General features: G+C 36.0%; 1 protein-coding gene across 1 annotated transcript in view; it reads right to left on the bottom strand.

The window, feature by feature from the left end:
- LOC137405669 (selenoprotein N-like) overlaps nt 1-26469 on the bottom strand; it is a 36093-nt gene that overhangs the window by 728 nt on the left and 8896 nt on the right. The window contains exons 4-9 of the mRNA XM_068092011.1: nt 24623-24791; nt 20091-20340; nt 10790-10888; nt 10047-10152; nt 5751-5925; nt 4750-4872 (exon numbers count right to left, since the gene is read on the bottom strand). Of these exons, the coding sequence (XP_067948112.1) occupies nt 4750-4872; nt 5751-5925; nt 10047-10152; nt 10790-10888; nt 20091-20340; nt 24623-24791 (922 nt within the window). The remainder of the gene's footprint in view (nt 1-4749; nt 4873-5750; nt 5926-10046; nt 10153-10789; nt 10889-20090; nt 20341-24622; nt 24792-26469) is intronic.

The following is a 26469-nucleotide window of genomic DNA, read 5'->3' as shown; positions in this document are numbered from 1 at the left end:
ACTGTCACCTGGCTTGGTAAGTCAACAGATAACATTTACTGTCACCTGGCTTGGTAAGTCAACAGATAGCATTTACTGTCACCTGGCTTGGTAAGTCAACAGATAACATTTACTGTCACCTGGCTTAGTATGTCAACTTTACATAGTAAAGAATGTCACTATGACCTGCGCTAGCATTGTCATAGAGCTGGCACACATAACTGCTGCAATCATGTGGGTCAGTCCCCACGCCTGCATACACTCATTAATGAAGCATAGAGTGCTATGCCTCAGCTACAACTCTGATGATCTCTGTCAGAATAGTGAAACAAGCCACTTTAGACACTGTCTTAATCACTAGACAGCTCTGATAGATTCCATTTTTGACATAATGCATTGTATAATGTCTATAAACAGACTTAATTTGCAATAAATTGTCTGCGAGGTGTGTGTATGGAAAAGATAGTATTGCCAAAATGGTCTAATATAGCAGCACACAATATATATATACATAAACAACAAAGTTTTTCATCTCATCGCCTGTTCGGATGTCTGCCTGTTCAGTTATTGCTATTAAAATCTTGGAACGAAAAGCTTCCTGCATGCTGGAGATTGCACAGAGGTTGTAACCGCAAGTTTTAAACCACCCTTTTAACCACTGAGCTATACAGCCCTTGGCACTATATCGCTCTTATCATATACCGTATATCGTATACTTATGCACACGCTTACGGTGCAAAATTGCACGCCAAATGCGCACCTTTTATTATTAACTAATATTACCTTTTGCATTTGCTATTTTTTTTAATTGTTTAAAAACTAATTCTTTGCTATAAACTAATTTTTGAAGTTGTAATTTTTTTTAAATGTGCTGTTTCAATTTCAAATGCGCGTTACACTCCTATTTCCGGTTTTTCGTACGTTTCGATAGCTAAATCAGTAAATGCTAATACTTTTCACGGAAACAATTGTTTTACCTCAAGTAGGAATAGCCTCTACATTCTCTCTCCGTTCGGTCAGACAAAGTACCAGACAAAGACAGTACGATGTCTCATTTTTACATTTGTACTAGTATCGAGAGGTATCATTATCGTCGTATTCAAAGTTTTGATGGATAGCTTGTGCTAGAACAGTAACCTTATTTGTACACACACACATTCTATTTTTCTAACTTTTATTTCCGGCTTTTCAAAAGGTTCAATTGCTAAATCGAGATTGAAGGTCAATACTTTTCACGTGGTCAATTGTATTATTTGAGTTAGAATGGCCTCTACATTTTCTCATTGTTCAGTCAGACAAAAACCGCTTGGTATCCCATTTTTACATTTTGTACCCATATCGAGAGGTACCCGTATCGAGAGGTACCCGTATCGAGAAGTACCAGTATCGAGAGGTACCAGTATCGAGAGATACCAATATCGAGAGGTACCAGTATCGAGAGGTACCAGTATCGAGAGGTACCAGTATCGAGAGGTACCAGTATCGAGAGGTACCCGTATCGAGAGGTACCAGTATCAAGAGGTACCAATATCGAGAGGTACCCGTATCGAGAGGTACCCGTATCGAGAGGTACCCGTATCGAGAGGTACCAGTATCGAGAGGTACCAGTATCACTGTATTCAAAGTTGTAATGGATAGCTTATGATGGAACAGTAACCTTTTTCATAGACACACTTCTACGCAACGAAATATTATTATTAATTCAGCATATTTAGAATTTTTATATTGTTTTCTCAGTTCGTATTAATTGTATGATTACCGAATCATCTCTGACTGTAATCGTAGCAAAACAGACTTAATTTAGCTATTACTTGCTAATTATTTCTCATTTACATTTAAACCCTTTTATAGTCGTTTTATTTTTTTTAATTTATTTGACATGCACAAAACATTTTCCTCGTGGTATGAAGTTTGAATGTTACAGTATTTTGACAAAGTTCAAAAACCTTTACAGTTGTTTTTATTTTCTCTCTTAGTTAATTTTGACTACACAAAACACTTTTCTCATGATATGTAGTTTGAAAGTTAGGCCGGCAAGTTTTTTATATGTTAAATAAAAATGAATTTTCTGTCCAATAGCATTTTTATTACCTGAGCAACGCCAGGCATTCAGCTAGTCAACATATAAACCTCAAAATGTGTCTGTCTGTATGTCCTTTAGTATGTCTGGCTATAGCCATTAAAACTTTGGAATTTAGATCTCACATTGTGCTGGATTGGATCTCACAAAGCGTGCAACCGCAGGTTTGTAATCCAAAGGTCAAACCACGAGTCTATCAAGACTCGTACGATTCATAGCTTTTACTATATACTGTAAACACCCTTTTCTCAATTTCACACACTAAATGACGTATTAATTAAAACTCTATAACTCGATGAAAACGATGCTTTTTCATCCTCGCCGTATTATGGATAATTTGTTTTCCGCAAAACGAAATCAACAATAGTTTCTCTTGAAATTAAATTTTGGCGATTGTATCTCAGATCAGTGTCATCCGTTATGCTAAACCCGTGTTCGCAAACAGAATATAGAATCATTTGGAGTGATGAAATTTTAATTAAAAGTTTACTAAAACGCATACTAAAACTTCCTTCAGGTATGTTTTTGTAAGCTAAATTCATTGAGGTTAGATTCAGTGTTTACGTTACACGTCTGTCTTGAAGGTAAGAACTCTGCCCGTAGTGCATTGTAATGTTATATACTCTTGCAGATCATAACCACTAAATACGCTCAAGCTATTGTAGACAACTACAGTGGAACCTCGGCTCTTGAACGCCTCAGTTCTCGACCATCTCGGTGTTCGACAAAAAAATTTGAGATTTGTTTGCCTCGGATCTCGAACATAAATTCAGTTCTCGATCAAACTGGGGCATGCGCATTGGAATTAAATGTTCGGAACAGCTCCGAAAACACCATCAAAACATTTAGAAGAAGCAAGTTATGCTTCATAAATACTTTAAAAAAAGGAAGGAACCATCTGGGACGACGTCTCCTCTACTGAAGAGATTTACTAGAGAGACAACTCCTTCAGTCGAGATACCCTAAATTGTTTTGGAGAAGTAGGATTCTCCTTCAAATATGTGAAGTAAACCTGTCATTGCTGTTTATATTTTCTTCTGCACACGATTTTCGATGTAACTGATCTGTTGAATCTTTTTGCTGTTTCATTATCAATTTCTGCCATTTTTGGTCTTTATATCTTAACCTTAAATGTTGTTGATATTTTAAGACTACAACATACGAAATGTTTTGCAAAAATTTTTTTTTCATCATTAAAGTTAGAATTTTTTAAATTAAAATTAAACACAATTTATATCTACCCATTTTTATTTATAGTATACATTACAGTTTATGGTGTAAAATGTTAAAAAAATGTTTTACAGAAGTTGTTTTCACAACTTGGAACAGATTAAAATTTACATACATTAATTCTAATGGGAAAACTTCGAACAACCTTCTGGAATGGATTATGTTCGAGAACCGAGATTCCATTATATCCAACTAAGGTTAACATAATTTGTTACAATTTTTTAACGATGATGATTTTGATGATTTTTACCAGGCAGTGATTGTATTAAATAATTACTAAGGGTTTCTATAGTAATCTATACGTCTGTACGATATTTTCGCCTTATGATGCTAACAGTGAAACGATCTAAAATCATATCTTCGTTTTCAAAATAACTTTTGATTGTAGTCGTAGCAAAACAGACTATATTTAGCCATTACTCGCTAATTGTTTCACATTTAAACACCTTTACAGTTGCTTTGTTATTTTTTTTAATTTATTTGAACTGCACAAAACACTTTTCTCATCATATGAAGTTTAAAAGTAAGAATGTTAAATGTTATTCAAGTTGAATAAAAATAATTTTTCTGTGTAAAGATTTTATTACTCAGGCAATTCCGGGTTTTCATTTAGTATTATGATATATGTATAAATGTATTAATATAGTATAGGTGTATAGATGTAACAATCCGCTAACAGGCTGTAATAAGCTGTTTTTCTAACACGAGAGAACAATCTATCTACTCTGACTGGCTGAAAGTGTTTGTCGAAAAAACATGATTGTTTTACTCTCTGTAAGCGACTGCCAAGATGGTTTACCGCTTTAATGAAAAATCATGAGAGCAAAATATGCTGTTCCCATAATTCCAAAAACCAACACAATTCTAACCAAATACTTAATATACTTATATATTAATACTAGCTGTGCCACCCGGCGTTGCCCGTGTAATAGAAGAGTCTTTGGACAGAAGACATATAACAACATTTGCCATTCTAACTTTCAAACTACATATCATGAGAGAAGTGTGTCCATGTAGTTGAACTAAATTAAGAGAGAAATAAAAACAACTGTAAAGATTTTAAAACTTTGTCAAACAAATGTACCTTTCAAGCTAGTGGCCTGGCATATTGCCAATGGAAACTCCACTAAGCTAGTTAATAAGGTTAAGCTTCCAATGACAGTAAGAATTCCATGAAATTCCATGAATTCGAGTCTTTATTGTTGTCAATCTCAGCTGTTATAATTATAGCTATAGCCGGATTTCCAACAGACAAACATACGGACTTTGAGAAATGTATATATAGATTTATACATGTATATTATAGTTGCCCGTGTTGCATATATGATTTGGGATGCTGAAATTTGAAAATAAAAATCTTTGAGCTAGAATAGAGAATTTATCATCATTTTTTACAATTCCTCTATGATTTATTTATACAGTCACAAAGGTCAAGTGTAAGGTCATTCTTCAACACTCACAATCTGTCCTTCTCAAACTCTGCTTGCAACTCTTCCCTATTGTCAGGAAATAGTATTTCATTGAGATTCTCGTGGTGTATAACAGTAGCGTTGCTGTACTGGATTATACACTCAACCGGAAAGCTACAAAAAATATATATCACTGAGTGCAAATTGTACGCACTATCAACATGTAATACATATCAATGAGTGCAATTTATAGGCACTATTACCATGTTATACATATCATTGAGTGCAATTTATATGCACTATTAACATGTAATACATATCACTGAGTGCAATTTATAGGCACTATTAACATGTAATACATATCACTGAGTGCAATATATAGGCACTATTAACATGTAATACATATCACTGAGTGCAATATATAGGCACTATTAACATGTAATACATATCACTGAGTGCAATTTATAGGCACTATTAACATGTAATACATATCACTGAGTGCAATTTATAGGCACTATTAACATGTAATACATATCACTGAGTGCAATTTATAGGCACTATTAACATGTAATACATATCACTGAGTGCAATTTATAGGCACTATTAACATGTAATACATATCACTGAGTGCAATTTATAGGCACTATTAACATGTAATACATATCACTGAGTGCAATTTATAGGCACTATTAACATGTAATACATATCACTGAATGCAATTTATAAGCACTATTAACATGTAATACATATCACTGAGTGCAATTTATAGGCACTATTAACATGTAATACATATCACTGAGTGCAATTTATAGGCACTATAACATGTAGTACATATCCTTGAGTGCAATTTATAGGCACTCTTCCATGGTACACAGTACTATTAGCAGTAACTCTTTCAATACTTTCCGCGTTCAAGTTTGCTTTAGATTAGAGAATATATTTGCTCTCCATGTCCACTTCTACCTTTTCCCTCTTATCAAGCTCATGCTAACAAACAGATAAGTTGTGCACCCATACTCGGTGATTAGCCATTTATGTGCAGCAAATCTCACCTGTAGGCCTCAAATGTAGCATTGTACTTGTACCGCAGTGAAGGGTCAATGCTTGAATCATTGAGCGATGCTTTCAGAGCGTGAATGAGAACCCATGAACTGGCAAAGTATTGCTTTAGGATTCTTTTGATAGGCGAACTCTCGAGTGGCCCTTCCCGAAGAGTTCGCCCACTTCCTGGAGAGAGAAAAACAACGCTAGACCTCTTTTAAAATACCTGTATGAGCAAGCTTATTCAGACAACAGGGAGATAACATACAAAATAAACCATTTCGAGAGCGCTGATTTCTATCAGCACACTCAAATGTCTAGTGACTCAAATGTCTAGTGACTCAAATGTCTAATGACTCAAATGTTTCATGAATCAAATGTCTACTGACTAAAGTGTCTAGTGACTCAAATGTCTACTGATTAAATTGTCCAGTGACTCAAATGTCTAGTGACTCAAATGTCTAGTGACTCAAATGCCTAGTGACTCAAATGTCTAGTGACTCAAATGTTTAGTGACTAAAATGACTAGTGACTCAAATGTCTAGTGACTCGAATGTCTAGTGACTCAAATGTCTAGTGACTCATATGTCTAGTGACTCAAATGACTAGTGACTCAAATGTCTAGTCACTCAAATGTCTAGTCACTCAAATGTCTACTCCAGATGTTAAATCTGATGTACATCTAATATTGTGTACTCTAGTCTTACTCTAACAACTGCTATAAGTGATATCTGATGTACATCCAATGTTGTGTATTCTAATCCTACTCTAACAACTGCTATAAGTGATATCTGATGTACATCCAATATTGTGTATTCTAATCCTACTCTAACAGCTGCTATAAGTGATATCTGATGTACATCCAATGTTGTGTATTCTAATCCTACTCTAACAGCTGCTATAAGTGATATCTGATGTACATCCAATGTTGTGTACTCTAGTCCTACTCTAACAACTGCTATGAGTGATATCTGATGTACATCCAATGTTGTGTACTCTAGTCCTACTCTAACAACTGCTATGAGTGATATCTGATGTACATCCAATGTTGTGTACTCTAGTCCTACTCTAACAACTGCTATGAGTGATATCTGATGTACATCCAATGTTGTGTACTCTAGTCCGTTGTAACCATTAATATCATGTGATATATGAGTTCAATTTTAACTGATAACACAAAATGACAGATCACTACTAAATGATTTTATGTAGAGCCAGAAAACCGGGTTCATTGCGAGTTCAAATTTGTAGCCGTCATTGCTAGGAACCAGGAGGGGGTTTAGAGAAGTTTCTGCAACTGGTTACCCAATGAACTAAATGTGGTTTCGATACAGCAAGGAATCAAAAAGTTAAAAGTTTTGGGTAAAGATGTGATTGCACCATTGAAGTCGTCCAAATGAAATTAAGACCAATATAAGGCTAAAACATCAGCTACAATTCGATGTCATTTTCGTCTTTGTAGACTAGCCCTGTTCAGAGATATAAGCGTTTGAACGAGATCATTTTTGAAACGCTCAGATTCAAGCGAGTGTTTTATCCGTGATGTGTATAGTGAGCGTATATGAAAGAATCCGTGAGTGATGAATATACTATCTCTTCTTTAGCCAATCATCAGCACAAAATTTTTATATAGGTCATAATAAATCTTATTGTTAGTAAAATGCATTGTCAGTGATATCGAAGATTCTTGTCATTCGGAAATTTACTTAATTACTAGATCGCACATGCTGCTTCAACTCGTTTTGTTGATGAACAACAGAATTTTGACAATGCTTCCAGTTCCATTGAAAGTGACTTAGGGTTTTTTGAGCATCATATGGTTAAAGATTGAGGCAGACAGCCTATGATTGGAGCTGACAAGCGTCAGCAGCGTTATGCTGCAGAAGAAAATAGGAGAATGGAGGTAAATCTTTTTCTTCGAGTTTCCCATGTATATCTAATATATATATTTCTCAGTGTTGGTGTATAGGGGGTCCAATTATAGCTATAGCGCACGCTGATTATTTAACCAATGCAGCCAAGCATTACAATGCCCCTGTTAAAAAATATTTTTCGTAAGGTTCAATTACGATATCTGGGGTCGAGGCCAATTGTTCTCACGCGGACAATTGTATTGTCTCCGTGGGAAGAACCTCGGCATTATCTCTTCGTTCAGTCAGACAAAGACAGTACAGTCTCATTTTTACAGCTGTACCGGTATCAAAAGGTACCAGTACCGTCATATTCAAAGTTTTTATGGATAGCTTCTGGTGAAACAGTAACCTTTTTTATACACACGCACTTCTATGCAAGAATTGTTATTATTAATTCTACATATTCAAATTTTTTATTTTGTTTTTTCCGTTCGTATCAATTGTATCATTACCGAATCATCTTTTATTGTAATTGTAGCAAAACAGACTCAATTTAGCTATTACTTGCTAATTATCCCACATTTACATCTAAACCTTTTTATAGTCGTTTTATTTTTTTATTGAATCGACCTGCATGAAACATTTTCCTCATGATATGAAATTTAAAAGTTCTTTGACAAAGTTTGAAAACCTTTACAAGTTGTTTTTATTTTCTCTCTTAATTTATTTCAATTACAAAAAACACTTTTCTCATGATATGTAGTTTGAAAGTTAGAAAGACAAATGTTGTTATATGTAAAATACAAATACATTTTCTGTCCAAAGACTTTTTATTACCCGGACAATGTCGGGTTGTACAGCTAGTACTAAACTAAAGGTGATAATTTTACTACTCATGAATACATTTACTAATTAATAAAATTGAAACTTTTTACTATCACAAATCATAATTTTATAACTTTTTTATCGTTGCACCTAGCTATATAATCAATTCAAATTCTCTTTGGCAGTTTAAGCTAGTAAATTAGATTTATGATTAGAAATTATGTTCACTTCTCACTTGTCGAAAGCTAGGAAAATTTATTGATCAATGCTCATCTTTAACTCCCAGAAACAAAGCTTCGAATTGTTGGCTTGGCGTACTTATGCTTTTGTTAAACATTCGTTCATTTTGTAATTTTACACTCTCAATCTATGTAATTCCCAAATTGAAAGTCCCCAGTAACTACACTTTAGAATGACATATCTATGAATGACGTATATTTATTGAATTGGTTTTATTGATTACAGAATGTTTATATGCCGTCACCAGTGGAGCAGTTGTGTCAGTTTGAAACTACCATACACGGGAAAGAGAGACGTGAATGTCTGCTGTACAAACCATGATATGTTTTGTTTGAGTTTACTGCAGTAGAGTAAAGTTGTCCTATTATATGAGCTGAAACTATGTGAGTGGCCACGACTTGCATGGATGTATTTAAGAAAACTTTTGCTGAGATAAAAATCTTTTGGCTTGTAAAAATTATATAATGAAATAATAATGGTGAAGATAATGCAAAACATGATTTGCAGAACATATTGAATACATCATAGCCTCGTTGCTATCTGTGCTGAAATCTTGTCTGATACATGGATTTATGAAGTGTACTCAGAGCTGTATTAACAGGAACCTTTGCATAGCTCGAGACTCTATTTCAGAGAATCAAATATTAAGAACTACTCAGAAGATTTTATGCTCCACGCTACTAAGTTAAACCACTAAGTTAAACCACTAAGTTAAACCACTAAGTTAAACCACTAAGTTAAACCACTAAGTTAAACCACTAAGTTAAACCACTAAGTTAAAACAAGTGAGTCCAACCCAAAGATCGCCAACCAGGTGCAAGAATGGCTCTATTAACCCTTGGTCAGAATCGGTGGGCTAATTGATTTCACAGAAATTGATGCTATTTTGCGTTTAATATTTTGGTCAACTAAGAAAATCATTTGTTTTGTACTTGAAACAACTAATCAAATGCAACCAGCAAATTATTTTTACAAATTGATACTAATAATGACTAAATAACGCTGACCATAAATGACTTTTTTAGGGATGCAGTTGGTTTTGCCATATATTCGAACATATTCTTTTCAAAGAAGCGGCTAGCTTATTTTATCTAGTAACTAGTTGCCGAAGTGGGTAGTGACTGAGAACTTCGTAGATACAGGGTCCGCGATGAAATAAGTTAACTCAACGACCTAATTACAGCAGCTAATAGAGCGGCGTAGAACTAGCATTTAATTGCAACAACCTTTAAGGTTCATCTAATTCAGTCCGATAAAATGATATTTTAGAGATATAAAAACTAACAAAGGACTAAGAAAGGACTAACAAAGGACTAACAATACCTGCAAAGGCATAGACATTGGTTGAATGTTCAACAGCTCGGACTGACTAAAGAATTGTAAGCCTACCTCAGCATGACTGGTCATCCAGGCTACCCCACATGACAATATTGTGCACAAGCTTCTTTTCTTTTTCGGCTTTTTTGAATGCCTCCTCAAATGGATGATAGGACACCTGTGAGAACATGCCATCAAATCTCACTCAAAACACTATTCTTTCGACCTATTACAGAATCATAAAATGGATGACAGGAGACGTGTGGGGGACATGCCATCAAATCTTATTCAAAACACAATCCTTCCGGCACATTACGGAATAGTGATTCTTCCGGCCATCATCAAATGGATGACAGGCCACCTGTAGGAACATGCCATCAAATCTCATTTACTACACAATTATAAGGCAGCGCTTAATAATATTCATGTAAACATTCATGCAAATATCTATTAAGATAAATGCATATAAACTTAGCATGTAAAAATATCAAGCACAGTGCTGAAAATGTTGCATACAAACTAGCTGAAATCGATAAAAGGGATATAATGATTAGGACAATGTAAAGAGATCAAACTCCTCTACTAATGGAAAAGCAAGGCAGGGCACAGGCTGACACATGGCCAGCCTTGAGAGTAATGCTTATTTGCCTGGACAGGTTATTATTTTTCTCACAGATTTAGCGCTGAAAGAATAGACCTGAGAGCTGACACCTGACAGCTGACACCTTACAGCTGACCTCTTCTGATTAAGGCACTAAAAAGAGCATTTATCTCTAATGTTGAAAGGGTAAATCTGACTGTTGAAATGAGTTCACCTCTTTAAATGGATAGAAGGCTTTTTCCAAAGCCGAGTCTGCTTCAGTATCTGGTATGTGCTTATTCCAGGAGAATGAGTTGAGTGTTGTAGCATCACTCTACAAGCGCAAAACATGTTATGACATAGCCTCAGAAGGTGAGCAAACATGTTATAACGTAGCCTCAGAAGGTGAGCAAACATGTTATAATATAGCCTCAGAAGGTGAGCAAACACGTTATAATGTAGCCTCAGAAGGTGAGCAAACATGTTATAATGTAGCCTCAGAAGGTGAGCAAACATGTTATAACGTAGCCTCAGAAGGCGAGCAAACATGTTATAATGTAGCCTCAGAAGGTGAGCAAACACGTTATAATGTAGCCTCAGAAGGTGAGCAAACATGTTATAATGTAGCCTCAGAAGGTCAGCAAACATATTATAATGTAGCCTCAGAAGGTGAGCAAACATGTTATAATGTAGCCTCAGAAGGTGAGCAAGCATGTTATAACGTAGCCTCAGATGGTGAGCAAACACGTTATAATGTAGCCTCAGAAGGTGAGCAAACACGTTATAATGTAGCCTCAGAAGGTGAGCAAACATGTTATAATGTAGCCTCAGAAGGTCAGCAAACATGTTATATCGTAGCCTCAGAAGGTGAGCAAACATATTATATCGTAGCCTCAGAAGGTGAGCAAACATGTTATAATGTAGCCTCAGAAGGTGAGCAAGCATGTTATAATGTAGCCTCAGAAGGTCAGCAAGCATATTATAATGTAGCCTCAGAAGGTGAGCAAACACGTTATAATGTAGCCTCAGAAGGTGAGCAAACACGTTATAATGTAGCCTCAGAAGGTGAGCAAACACGTTATAATGTAGCCTCAGAAGGTGAGCAAACACGTTATAATATAGCCTCAGAAGGTGAGCAAACACGTTATAATGTAGCCTCAGAAGGTGAGCAAACATGTTATAATGTAGCCTCAGAAGGTCAGCAAACATGTTATAACGTAGCCTCAGAAGGTCAGCAAGCATATTATATCGTAGCCTCAGAAGGTGAGCAAACACGTTATAATGTAGCCTCAGAAGGTGAGCAAACATGTTATAATGTAGCCTCAGAAGGTCAGCAAACACGTTATAATGTAGCCTCAGAAGGTGAGCAAACATGTTATAATGTAGCCTCAGAAGGTCAGCAAACACGTTATAATGTAGCCTCAGAAGGTCAGCAAACATGTTATAATGTAGCCTCAGAAGGTCAGCAAACATGTTATAACGTAGCCTCAGAAGGTCAGCAAGCATATTATATCGTAGTCTCAGAAGGTGAGCAAACACGTTATAATGTAGCCTCAGAAGGTGAGCAAACATGTCATACCACACAAGACGGGCAATGCTGAATATTAGTAGATTTATTGGCCTCCATCTCTAATTATCTGATTCATTTTGCTATGAATGTGATATGCGTAAGTGCACATTACTAATGCGTAAATGTAATACTGTATTCTAACAAATTGTTTATATGGAATCATTTTTAGAGTAACAAGCATCCAACAGATAACTGTAACACCACTAGAATAATATGCATCCAACAGATAACTATAAGACCTACTAGAGTAACATGCATCCAACAGATAACTATAAGATCTACTAGAGTAATATGCATAGGCCTACAACAGATAACTGTAATACCTACTAGAGCAGTGGTTCTTAACCTGTTTCAGTGTATATCCCATTTTGGCAAACCACACTTCGATATTTCACCCTCTCTAGCAGCCAAAAGATGCTTTTATTGTACCCACAATAAAAGCATGTATCTGCACCATGTATGTGGTGAAAATACAGTACAACAGTTATATCCTTGAAATGCGCCTAATCAATATTCTCAATCTGAAGCTTGAGAATTTCGCACCTCAAATCCTCAAATTTTTTACTAGTGGGAAATTTCCCACTGGTTAAGAACCCCTGTACTAGAGTAATATGCATGCAACAAATAACTGTAATACCTACTAGAGTAACATGCATGCAGCAGATAACTGTAAGACCTATAATTGGAGTAACATGCATACAACAGATAACTGTAAGATCTACTAGAGTAACATGCATGCTGCAGATAACTGTAAGGCCTACTAGAGTAATATGCATACAACAGATAACTGTTATACCTACTAGAGTAACATGCATACAACAGGTAACTGTAAGACCTACTAGAGCAGGGGTGTGCAACATTTTTTTTTGAGGGCCACTTTTCACGATTTGAACAACACCTAGGGCCAGCAACCCAAAATAATGTAATCTAATAAAAAATTGTGTGTCGAGTTGAGGAAACGGGGAAAATATTATAATATAAATAAGTACATTTCTTGCAAACAATATATACAAACTTTTATTAGAATGAATCTGTAATATTAGACCAAGAAATTGAGACAAACAAATAAAGTGCATATCAGATAATTAGTGTGAAACTTGGTATTTTACGTTTTTACACAACTTTTCAATGTCCGCTTTTACTGATGTAGTAGCAACTCGAAGTTGACTGGTCAGGTGTTCATCAGTGAGTTGACTTTAGTACCTGTCTTTAGTGAACTTCATTTTTGAAAAACACTGTTCGCAACAATACGTACTGCCAAAAAGTGATAAAATGTTTCTAGCATGCAGCTCTAGATTTGGATACTTTCCAAATACATATTTCTCATAAAAAGATACTAAATCATTATTAGTATATGCTCTCCTCAAATCAGCATCTGATTGTAGTTCTATCATCTCCATTTGATAGCGGTCAGGACTGTTTTCAGGTACCACGTGAAAGGGCTTAGAAAATAGTTTGAACTTAGGTTCACATTTCCTAAAATCAGCAAACCTCGTTGAAAATTCGGAATGCAACTTGTCAAGTTGTTCAATGTATTTGGAGCAATCTGTTCCTGGCAGTTCTGCTTTTCTGACTGCTAAACAAGGAAAATGAGTAAGTTGTGTTTTACTCAGTTGATTCCGAAACAGTGGAAGCTTCTTTTCAAAGGAACATATGTGTTCAAAAATCTTGTTTACCAAATGAAATTTGCCTTGTAGTTTAACCTTTAAATCTGAAAGATGTTGTATGATGTCAGTTAGAAAGGCAAGGTCATTTAACGAGTCATCATCAGTTAAACAAGCAACATCCTGCTGCTTATTAACCATGAAAGTCATAATATGCTTTCTCAGATTCCAAAATCTTTTTAGCGTACTAGCTCGGCTCAACCAACGCACTGCAGAGAAGTACACAACATCTGGGTAATCTGAATCGAGTTCTTCTAAAAATGCCTTGAATTGGCGATGGATGAGTCCTCGAGCACGAATGTAGTTCGCACATTTAACCACACTTTTCATCACATCAGTAAAACCAAGAATTTTTGTGCATAAATTTTTCTGATGTATAATACAGTGATTCACCACAACCTCTGGCAAACCTATGGCATCTAAGAATTTCTTGGTGAATCCATTAATTTTCCTTGTCATCAAAGGTGCCCCATCAGTTGTTAGGCCAGCGAGCCTAGAAGGGTCCAGTTCAAACTTATCCATCAGCTTCACTACTTGGTCGCAAATGTCTTGTCCAGTGGTTGTTGAAGACATACTGGTCATGTCTAAAAATTCTTCAATTATTTCAAAATTACCTGTGATGCCTTGCATGAAATCAACCAATTTGGCAGTGTCACCAACATCTGTGCTTTCATCAAGAGCCAAGCTATATGATGTGCATCTCTTTATTTGTTCGTTCAAAGTATCTTCAATGTTATCTGAAAGCTGGTTAATCCTGCGTGCAACAGTAAAACGAAACAAACTGGTTTGTTGCAAAAACTGTTTTTTTCAGGACGGGCGAAATCGGTGAATATACCCAAGCAACTTTTTACGAATTCTCGATCACTACATGGCTTCCCTTTTTCTGCAAGTAACTCACAGACTTTGAAGCTAAGCTTGGTTACAAGCTCAGAGTCTTTCTTATATGAAGTAAACAACCCTTGTTGCTTCTTAATTGCTGCGGTCATCTGTTCCAGCTTGTCTAATCTACATGTAGCTTGGCCTAACAAGGTATCGTACGAGGCTGAATGCATTGATGTGTAATGTCGTTTGATGTTGTATTCCTTTAATACAGCGATTGTAGCTCGGCAGATTACACATATAACACCTTTGTTGTGCTCAACAACAAAATATTTGCTACTCCAATCTTTATTGAAAACTCTTCCTTCAACGTCAACTTTTCTTTTCTTAGTAGAAGACATGTTTAGCTACAAAAAACAAATTTCCTTGACTGTTATATTACCATCGCAAAAAACTTTAATGAGTACAATCAGCTGACACAGAACTGGGTAGAGCCAATAAATTTCATTTAAATTTGGGATATAAGTTGAAGAAAATATTTTTAAAATATCTTAATAAAAATATATTGGAGAAAAAATCTAGCCCAGAATGTTCAACTTACCCAACAAAATTATTTTCGTTTTGGTTAGCACTTACCAGTAATAATCTTTCCCAATCTTATTTTATCAATAAAGAGTGTACTGTCCTTACGGAGTTAAAGAACTGAGTCCAACCGATTCAGGTTTATATTGTTTATTTAGAGCCCAAACCGTGAAAACTAAAATAAAAGCATAAGATTATGGCATAAAACATTTTTACATGGGTTTATATAAGCTTATATTAGTAGACAATTTGCACAATTCTAAGCAATATAAAATCAATAAAATATATAAGTTCTATAATATGCAAATGCTACAACAATTACATGAATGATTGCTAATAATATAAATCGCATACCTCTTTGGCCTTCTACCCAGGTAAGGCAGCAAAAAGACTTGATCACTTGTATGTCAAGCTATGACTGCTGATAAAGCGTAAATATTAAAAAACTACATGCTGCCAACTAGCAGAGTAGCTTGGTATAAAATAGCTTAGTACAAATCAGCAGAGTTTATATATTGTTGGCTAAAACATAAACAAAAATACAATTTATTGCAAAATGGCAATGCAAGAGCTATGAATCTTTTTAGCTTAGCTAAAAATACACAAAAAAGGTTTAACATGGTCAATTTGATTCATAGGCAGCATCAGTGCAATCTACAAGCATAGGTTATATAAACGAGCATCACTAACTAAGCTATTATATTGTCGTTAATGCGATGATGATCTAATGGCTATTCTGTAGGCGCTACGTGAATGGGAGTTTGTTTACTACTCTAAAACACTAGCACCGCAATGCAGAGGCCACATTATCTTAGCCTGTGGGTCGGATCGTGGCCCGCGGGTTGCCTGTTGCACACCTCTGTACTAGAGTGATATGCATACAACAGATAACTGTAAGACCTACTAGACCAAACCAGACAATGCCCTACAAAGTACATAATGTAATACATTGAGTGATTGACCATTGCAGGCCAGTAGTAACATACCGTAAAACCTCTAATTGCACGACACCTCTATCTGAACACCACCTCTATCTGAACGCCACCTCTAACTGAACGCCACCTCTATCTGAACGCCACCTCTATCTGAAAGCCACCTCTATCTGAATGCCACCTCTATCTGAACGCCACCTCTATCTGAACGCCACCTCTATTTGTACGTCGCCTCTATCTGAACGCCACCTCTATCTGAACGCTACCTCTATCTGAACGCAACCTCTATTCAACCGCAACTTTGACAATATTTGATCTTTACGAACCCATTATATCAAATGATCAGTAGAGAAGTGTCCACAAATCATACTGTTGATGAACCGTTTACATCACTAGCAATTAATTCTCTTGTACAACTTCAACACCATTGAAAAAATTGATAAAGATCTCAGGTCAATAGTAGTATATTGTTTAACACGGTTTTGATACTTCGAAGTATGTGTATATAAAAACAGTTTACACTTACGACGTACATAAACAACTTGTTGTAGGCTAAAGGTTGCGTTTGGCAAGCAAAGCTTAAACACCTAGCGTTTGGTTAAAATGCCACGCGTAAATTTTTTCTTTTTCTCTGTGATTCTTGGTCTGTGTTGTTTTGATTTGTGCCAGTATAGACTAGTTCAGCTGTGCAGTAGAAAATTTGAGGTCAAAAGACATTGTGGAAGGTATTGGACAACCAGAAGATGTTCATTCCATTGAAAACAACAATCAGAACGCAGCTGGCCGAGCAAATGATGCAAAATATTCTTGTTTTAAAAACATTAATCTTTGTTTCTGCATGAATATATATATAAAATAAAATTGTTTCCTCACCCCGGATACCTTGTATGGGTGGTAAATTCTGCTCTAACTCGGGTCTCCTACCAGAGACCTGGGAGTTTGAGCACTCGCCTCAAGATCTTAGCTGTTCCCAATAGCGCACTTTTCTGCAACTCACCTGAGTTGATTGTTGTTTATATTTGGGCAAGCCACATTTTATGCGCCGGTGTTATTGCGCCCAGTGCCCCAATGACTACTGGGATTACAGTTGTTCTTACATTCCAGCATTGTTCAATCTCTTCTCCAAGAGGGAGATATTTCTCTACCTTTTCTTTTTCTTTGCTGGCTATATTGTAGTCATTGGGTACTGCTATATCTATTATAGTAGCCCTCCTGTTCTCCTTGTCTACCACCACTATATCTGGTTGGTTTGCTAGGACATGCTTGTCAGTTCGGATGTAGAAGTCCCAGATGATCTTAGCCCGGTCATTTTCATTGACCTTACTAGGAGCTTCCCACCAGTGTTGTGGTTTATTAAGGCCATACTAATCACATAGACTTCTATACACAACACCTGTGACATGATTATGCCGCTCAGTGTATGCAATTCCTGCTAGCTGCTTGCATCCACTGATGATGTGTTGGATGGTCTCAGGTGCATCTTTGCACAGTCTGCGTCTAGGATCGTCTCTAGTGTGATAGATTTTTGTTTGGAGTTGCCTTGTTGGGAGCACTTGCTCCTGGGCTGCCATGATTAGCGACTCTGTAGTGGCCGTTAGGTTTTCTTTGTTTAGCCACATATATGTATGGTGAAGATCGCCAACCGTAGATATTTGTTGGTGGTAAGCACCATGAAGAGGTTTCGTGTGCCAGTCAATTTCCTCATCATCAGGGCGTAGGTCCGTTGTAAGAGCAGCCGATTGATATTCAGCTAGCAACTTATCTGAAATGGCCATGGAAGCTGCATATGCTTTGATGCTTTGCTCCTCCTCTTTCACTGTCTGCTGTACACTTTTGAGTCCCCTACCACCATCTTTCCTATCAAGATACAATCTAGTAGTATCAGATTTTAGGTGGAGTGCTCCATGCATGGTCAGCAGTTTACGAGTTGCTATATCAGTTACTTTGATGGCTTCCTCAGTCCACTTTATTATGTCTGCTGAATATCTTATTACTGGCAGTATGTAGGTATTTATTGCCATGACTTGGTTCTTGGCATTGAGCTGGCTCCGTAAGACCTGCCGAAGGCGTTTCTTGTATGCGGTAATGGCTTTGTGACGTACCTCGGCTTCGTGGTTGATGTTGCTTTGCATAATTCCCAAGTACTTGTACCCTTCTTCTATATCTTTGATGGTACCATATATATATATATATATATATATATATATATATATATATATATATATATATACATATATATATACATATATATATACATATATATATATATATATATATACATGTATATATACTTATATATACATATATATTTGTAGCATTTGATAAATTATCATTATATAACTTCAAAATATTCAGATTTATAGCATATTATTTGATGGCATAATTGCAGTAATCTGATTTTGCAATGGATCGACGCTCGTGACTTCTCTTCTATTGCACATAAAAAGCTAGTTTTGGCTGCAAACTTTAGCCAAATGAATGCATTCATTGATGTACACATCAATGAAGGCAATGAAAATTTATGCAACAGTGTTAAATAAAAATATAAAATAAAAATATGCCTTCAAATTTAGAATGACATAAAATTGAAAACTCCAACAAATTGCAAAACAGGAAAAAGGCTATAATATCGTCATAGGTTAATTGCAAGCAATAGATATCAATTGGTAGAGATATTTCTCAGTTTCTCAATGCATATTTGTTAAGAGATATTTGACAATTTGGAGGTAAATTAGCAGATTTATTGCATTCAAAAGGTTTAATATCGCTCCACCAGAAAGAGGGCAAAATATAGGCGATATTCGCTTCACCCGTAGAAGGGTTAAACTAATCTTCCAAAAATTCTGACGACACAGTTGAAAAATACAGTGCCAGCCTCTAATTGAATGTGCCTTCAATTAACAACCATCTTCAATTAACCACTACTATTAATAAAGGAAGGGTTGAGAAATAGTACGCCATGACGTTCAATTACAGGTTTTTAGCTATACTAATATAAATAGTGCGCCATGACGTTCAATTAGAGGTTTTTAGCTATACTAATATAAATAGGTGGATGCGTGTGATGAACCGAATAAAAAACTGACTTTCCAAGGTTGCTAATACTGCAATGCAATAGCACTGCAATAACACTGCAATGCAATAGCACTGCAATAAAATAACACTGCAATGCAATAGCACTGCAATGCAATAACACTGCATTACAATAACACTGTAATGCCATAGCACTAAAATGCAATAACGCTGCAATGCAATACATGTAGCATTGTAATGCAATAGCACTGCATTGCAACAACACTGCAATACAATAACACTGCCATGCAATAGGACTGCAATGCAATAACACTGCAATAGCACTGCAATAACACTGCAATGCAATGACACTGCAATAGCATTGCAATAACACTGGAATGCAAAAACACTGGAATGCAATAACACTGCAATGCAAGAGCACTGCAATGCAATAGCACTGCAATGCAATAACACTGCAATAAGCACAACTCCTTTAGTTATTTGGCCTAAATATTAGTTTTATTTTATTGGAGTCTTCTCATCACCACAATATTTGTTGGAAATTATAAGCTACAAGTAGCTCCTAACAAGAATCATCCATAATAAATTATCTGGCATTGATAACAAGCAAAAAGTTCTAAAGGGTCTAATGCAAACACTTGAGGGACGGATATAGAAAAGAGAGAAAAGGAGCATCACACTAGCTCTGCACTCCCACTACGGCGTGATTAGTAAAATACCACACTACCCCTTGTATCAGAAAGATTTTACAATGGTCCCGAACCATGTTGTACTGGTACGGTAAAAAAGTATTTTTATTGCATAGATGCGCAGACAGGATTAGCGAGAATATTAAAGAATTGTAAATCTTCATTTTATGATGCGTCCATGATAAAATCTTTTAATATACTAGTATAGTATGACAAGGAAAGACTAAAACGAGCTAGTCCTCCATACCATGACAATTGCCATTTTAGGTTGATAGCCAATTTCAACTTCCATGCTTTCACCATCACCAGTCTCATCATTAGCCAGTTTAGTGATCCATTCCATGTCAACATTCAGGACCCTCTCAGCTGGTAGTTGCAAGTTGAAGTGCTTAACTGTCATTCCATCTTTGCTGATAACAATATTGCCAACAAACTGTGCGGGAGTAACCCAGAAGGGTAACCTTGGGGGTTCGTTTACCTGGAACTCGCAGTGAATTCTACAAAGATAATGAGTGAGTGATGTAATTAACAGCACTAAACAATTGTTTTTTTTTACTAAAATCGAAGCTAAAAGAAGCATGCATAATATTTATAAACTTGTGTCTACTAGGGCAAACACCGAATGAACCATTTTGATAGAAGCGTACTCAGGGCATTACAAACGCATCCATTCTTCTACAAATAAGAACTCTAAAACCTTCAATCAAAATGAGCTACAACTAAGTTACAACCCATGACTAGTTATAAGACATCTCAAACTAAGTTACAACCCATGACTAGGTATAAGACATCTCAAACTAAGCTACAACCCAAGACTAGGTATAAGACATCTCAAACTAAGTTACAACGCATGACTAGATAGATATAAGACATCTCAAACGAAGATACAACCCATAAACAGATATAAGATATCTCAAACTAAATTACAACCCATGAAAAAATATAAGACATCTCAAACTAAGTTACAGCCCATGACTAGGTATAAGACATCTCAAACAAAGTTACAACCCATGACTAGGTATATGACATCTCAAACTAAGCTACCACGCATGACTAAGTATGAGACATCTCAAACTAAGCTACAACCCATGACTAGGTATAAGATATCTCAAAATAAGTTACAACCCATGACTAGGTATAAAACATCTCAAACTAAGTTACAACCAATGACTAGGTATAACCCATCTAAAACTAAGTTACAACCCATGACTAGATATAAGACATCTCCAACTAAGTTACAACCCATGACTAGCTATAAGACATCTCAAACAAAGCTGCAACCCATAACTAGGTAAAAGACATCTCAAACTAAGTTACAACCCATGACTAGGTACATGTATACGACATCTCAAACTAAGTTACAACCTGTGACTAGGTATAAGACATCTCAAACTAAGCTACAGTCCATGACTAGGTATAAGACATCTCCAACTAAGTTACAACCCATGATTAAGTATAAGACATCTCAAACTAAGTTACAACCCATGACTAGGTATAAGACATCTCAAACTAAGCTACAGCCCATGACTAGGTATAGGACATCTCAAACTAAGTTACAACCCATGACTAGGTAAATGACATCTCAAACTAAGCTACAACGCATGACTAGGTATGAGACATCTCAAACTAAGCTACAACCCATGACTAGGTATAAGATATCTCAAAATAAGTTACAACCCATGGCTAGGTATAAGACATCTCAAACTAAGCTACAACCCATGACTAGATATAAGACATCTCCAACTAAGTAACAACCCATGACTAGGTATAAGACATCTAAAACTAAGTTACAACCCATGACTAGGTATAAGACATCTCAATCTAAGTTACAACCCATGACAAGGTATATGACATCTCAAACTAAGCTACAACGCATGACTAGGTATGAGACATCTCAAACTAAGCTACAACCCATGACTAGGTATAATATATCTCAAAATAAGTTACAACCCATGACTAGGTACAAGACATCTCAAACTAAGTTACAACCCATGACTAAGTATAAGACATCTCAAACTAAGTTACAACCCATGACTAGATATAAGACATCTCCAACTAAGTTACAACCCATGACTAGGTATAAGACATCTAAAACTAAGTTACAACCCATGACTAGGTATAAGACATCTCAAACTAAGCTACAGCCCATGACTAGGTATATGACATCTCAAACTAAGCTACAACGCATGACTAGGTATAATATATCTCAAAATAAGTTACAACCCATGACTAGGTATGAGACATCTCAAACTAAGTTACAACCCATGACTAGGCATAAGACATCTCAAACTAATTTACAACCCATGACTAGGTATAAGGCATCTCAAACTACATTACAACCCATGACTAGGTATAAGATATCTCCAACTAAGTTACAACCCATGACTAGGTATAAGACATCTCAAACTAAGTTACAACCCATGACTAGGTATAAGACATCTCAAACTAAGTTACAACCCATGACTAGGTATAAGACATCTCAAACTAAGCTACAACCCATGACTAGGTATAAGATATCTCAAAAGAAGTTACAACCCATGACTAGGTATGAGACATCTCAAACTAAGCTGTAACCCATGACTAGGTATAAGATATCTCGAAATTAGTTACAACCCATGGCTAGGTATAAGACATCTCAAAATAAGTTACAACCCATGACTAGGTATGAGACATCTCAAACTAAGCTGCAACCCATGACTAGGTATAAGATATCTCGAAATGAGTTACAACCCATGGCTAGGTATAAGACATCTCAAACTAAGCTACAACCCATGACTAGGTATAAGACATCTCAAACTAAGTTACAACCCATGACTAGATAGAAGTCATCTCAAACTAAGTTACAACCCATGACTAGGTATAAGACATCTCAAATAAAGTTACAACCCATGACTAGGTATATGATATCTCAAAATAAGTTACAACCCATGACTAGGTATATGACATCTCAAACTAAGCTACAACGCATGACTAGGTATGAGACATCTCAAACAAAGCTACAACCCATGACTAGGTATAAGATATTTCAAAATAAGTTACAACCCATGACTAGGTATAAGACATCTCAAACTAAATTACAACCCATGACTAAGTATAAGACATCTCAAACTAAGTTACAACCCATGACTAGGTATAAGACATCTCAAACTAAGCTACAACCTAAGACTAGGTATAAGACATCTCAAACTATGTTACAACCCATGACTAGGCATAAGACATCTCAAACTAAGTTACATCCCATGACTAGGTATATGGCATCTCAAACTAAGCTAAAACGCATGACTAGGTATGAGACATCTCAAACTAAGCTACAACCCATGACTAGCTATAAGATATCTCAAAATAAGTTACAACCTATGACTAGGTATGAGACATCTCAAACTAAGCTGCAACCCATGACTAGGTATAAGATATTTCAAAATAAGTTACAACCCATGACTAGATATAAGACATCTCCAACTAAGTTACAACCCATGACTAGGTATAAGACATCTCAAACTAAGTTACAACCCATGACTAGGTATAAGACATCTCAAACTAAGTTACAACCCATGACTAAGTATAAGACATCTCAAACTAAGTTACAACCCATGACTAGGTATATGGCATCTCAAACTAAGCTAAAACGCATGACTAGGTATGAGACATCTCAAACTAAGCTACAACCCATGACTAGGTATAAGACATCTCAAACTAAGTTACAACCCATGACTAAGTATAAGACATCTCAAACTAAGTTACAACCCATGACTAGGTATAAGATATTTCAAAATAAGTTACAACCCATGACTAGGTATAAGACATCTCAAACTAAGCTACAACCCATGACTAGGTATAAGATATCTCAAAATAAGTTACAACCCATGACTAGGTATAAGACATCTCAAACTAAGCTACAACCCAAAACTAGGTATAAGACATCTCAAACTAAGTTACAACCCATGACTAGGTATAAGACATCTCAAACGAAGTGACAACCCATTACTAGATATAAGACATCTCAAACTAAGTTACAACCCATGACCAGGTATAAGATATCTCAAAATAAGTTACATGTACAACCCATGACTAGGTAGAAGTCATCTCAAACTAAGTTACAACCCATGACAAGGTATATGATATCTCAAAATAAGTTACAACCCATGACTGGGTAGAAGTCATCTCAAACTAAGTTACAACCCATGACTAGGTATAAGACATCTCAAACTAAGTAACAACCCATGACTAGGTATAAGATATCTCAAACTAAGTTACAACCCATGACTGATGGATAAGACATCTCAAGTTAAGCTACAACCCATGACTAGGTATAAGATATCTCAAAATAAGTTACAACCCATGACTAGGTATAAGACATCTCAAACTAAGCTACAACCCAAAACTAGGTATAAGAAATCTCAAACTAAGCTACCACCCATGACTAGGTATAATACATCTCAAACTAAGTTACAACCCATGACTAGGTATAAGACATCTCAACTTAAGTGACAACTCATGACAAGGTATAAGACATCTCAAACTAAGTAACAACCCATGACTAGGTATAAGATATCTCAAACTAAGTTACAACCCATGACTGATGGATAAGACATCTCAAATTAAGCTACAACCCATGACTAGGTATAAGACATCTCAAACTAAGTTACAACCCATAACTAGGAATAAGACATCTCAAACTAAGCTACAACCCATGACAAGGTATAAAACATCTCAAACTAAGGCTCACACAACTGCTACATGTAGATGCTACGAAAAGAGATGAGAACAGGTATAATGCACCTGAATCTAATGTTGTAGTAAAGGTCACTGTGACTCTGTAGAATGGCTGCTGAACCGTACGGACCAAAGCGAGTTAAAAGAAACGGCTTTGAATGAAACATTCGCATCAGTTTGTAAAGAATCTCTTCTTCACCATTTGGAGTAGGTGGGAAATATTTACCACTGTTTCCTGCAAAACACATGTTTTATATATTAATGCAACAAAACTTTTAAACAAAATTTCAAAATGTTAACTTTGGATAGGTCAAGCCTGAACTTGAAATCTTCAAAATAAACTTCTAATTATTAGAACTACTGTATATTACTTTATATTTAATAATTTTAGAGACAACTACTCAAAAGGTGTAACTACACAACATCCCTAGCAGCCCTATATGAAAGTAAGTTTACTAAATTGATGTACTCTTCAGAGGTCCAGGAATATTAATCTGCGATTAGTCTTCAACCAAGTTGCTTAAGGCTTATACAGTTTACATCCTTGTGAAACAGTGTACCACAGCACAGCTGACAGTCTGAAACAGTGTACCACAGCATACGAAATGCACAGATGTGTACACATCTGAAACATAAAATACAATACATTACAGTGTGCCGCAGTACAGCTATCCCTTTATAAGATGAGAGAATACAATACATAACAGTGTGCCACAGTACAGCTATCACTTTATAAGCTGAGAGAATACAATACATAACAGGGTGCCACAGTACAGCTATCACTTTATAAGCTGAGAGAATATAATACATAACAGTGTGCCTCAGTACAGCTATCACTTTATAAGCTGAGAGAATATAATACATAACAGTGTGCCTCAGTACAGCTATCACTTTATAAGCTGAGAGAATATAATACATAACAGTGTGCCTCAGTTCAGCTACCACTTTATAAGCTGAGAGAATACAATACATAACAGGGTGCCACAGTACAGCTATCACTTTATAAACTGAGAGAATACAATACATAACAGTGTGTCTCAGTGCAGCTAACACTTTATAAGCTGAGAGAATACAATACATAACAGTGTGCCACAGTACAGCTACCACTTTATATGCTGAGAGAATACAATACATAACAGGGTGCCACAGTACAGCTATAACTTTATAAACTGAGAGAATACAATACATAACAGGGTGCCACAGTACAGCTATAACTTTATAAACTGAGAGAATACAATACATAACAGTGTGCCACAGTGCAGCTATCACTTTATAAACTGAGAGAATACAATACATAACAGGGTGCCATAGTACAGCTACTACTTTATAAACTGAGAGAATACAATACATAACAGTGTGCCACAGTACAGCTATCACTTTATAAGCTGAGAGAATACAATACATAACAGGGTGCCACAGTACAGCTATCAATTTATAAGCTGAGAGAATACAATACATAACAGGGTGCCACAGTACAGCTATCACTTTATAAACTGAGAGAATACAATACATAACAGTGTGCCTCAGTGCAGCTACCACTTTATAAGCTGAGAGAATACAATACATAACAGTGTGCCACAGTGCAGCTACCACTTTATAAGCTGAGAGAATACAATACATAACAGTGTGCCACAGTACAGCTATAACTTTATAAACTGAGAGAATACAATACATAACAGTGTGCCACAGTACAGCTACTACTTTATAAACTGAGAGAATATAATACATAACAGTGTGCCACAGTGCAGCTACCACTTTATAAGCTGAGAGAATACAATACATAACAGGGTGCCACAGTACAGCTACCACTTTATAAGCTGAGAGAATACAATACATAACAGGGTGCCACAGTACAGTTATGACTTTATAAGCTGAGAGAATACAATACATAACAGTGTGCCTCAGTACAGCTA

Source organism: Watersipora subatra, chromosome 1, assembly GCF_963576615.1.
Source record: "Watersipora subatra chromosome 1, tzWatSuba1.1, whole genome shotgun sequence".
Taxonomy (NCBI): Eukaryota; Metazoa; Bryozoa; class Gymnolaemata; order Cheilostomatida; family Watersiporidae; genus Watersipora; species Watersipora subatra.
The sequence above is the reverse complement of the archived record's forward strand: the minus strand, read 5'-3'. Positions and strand labels throughout refer to the sequence as shown.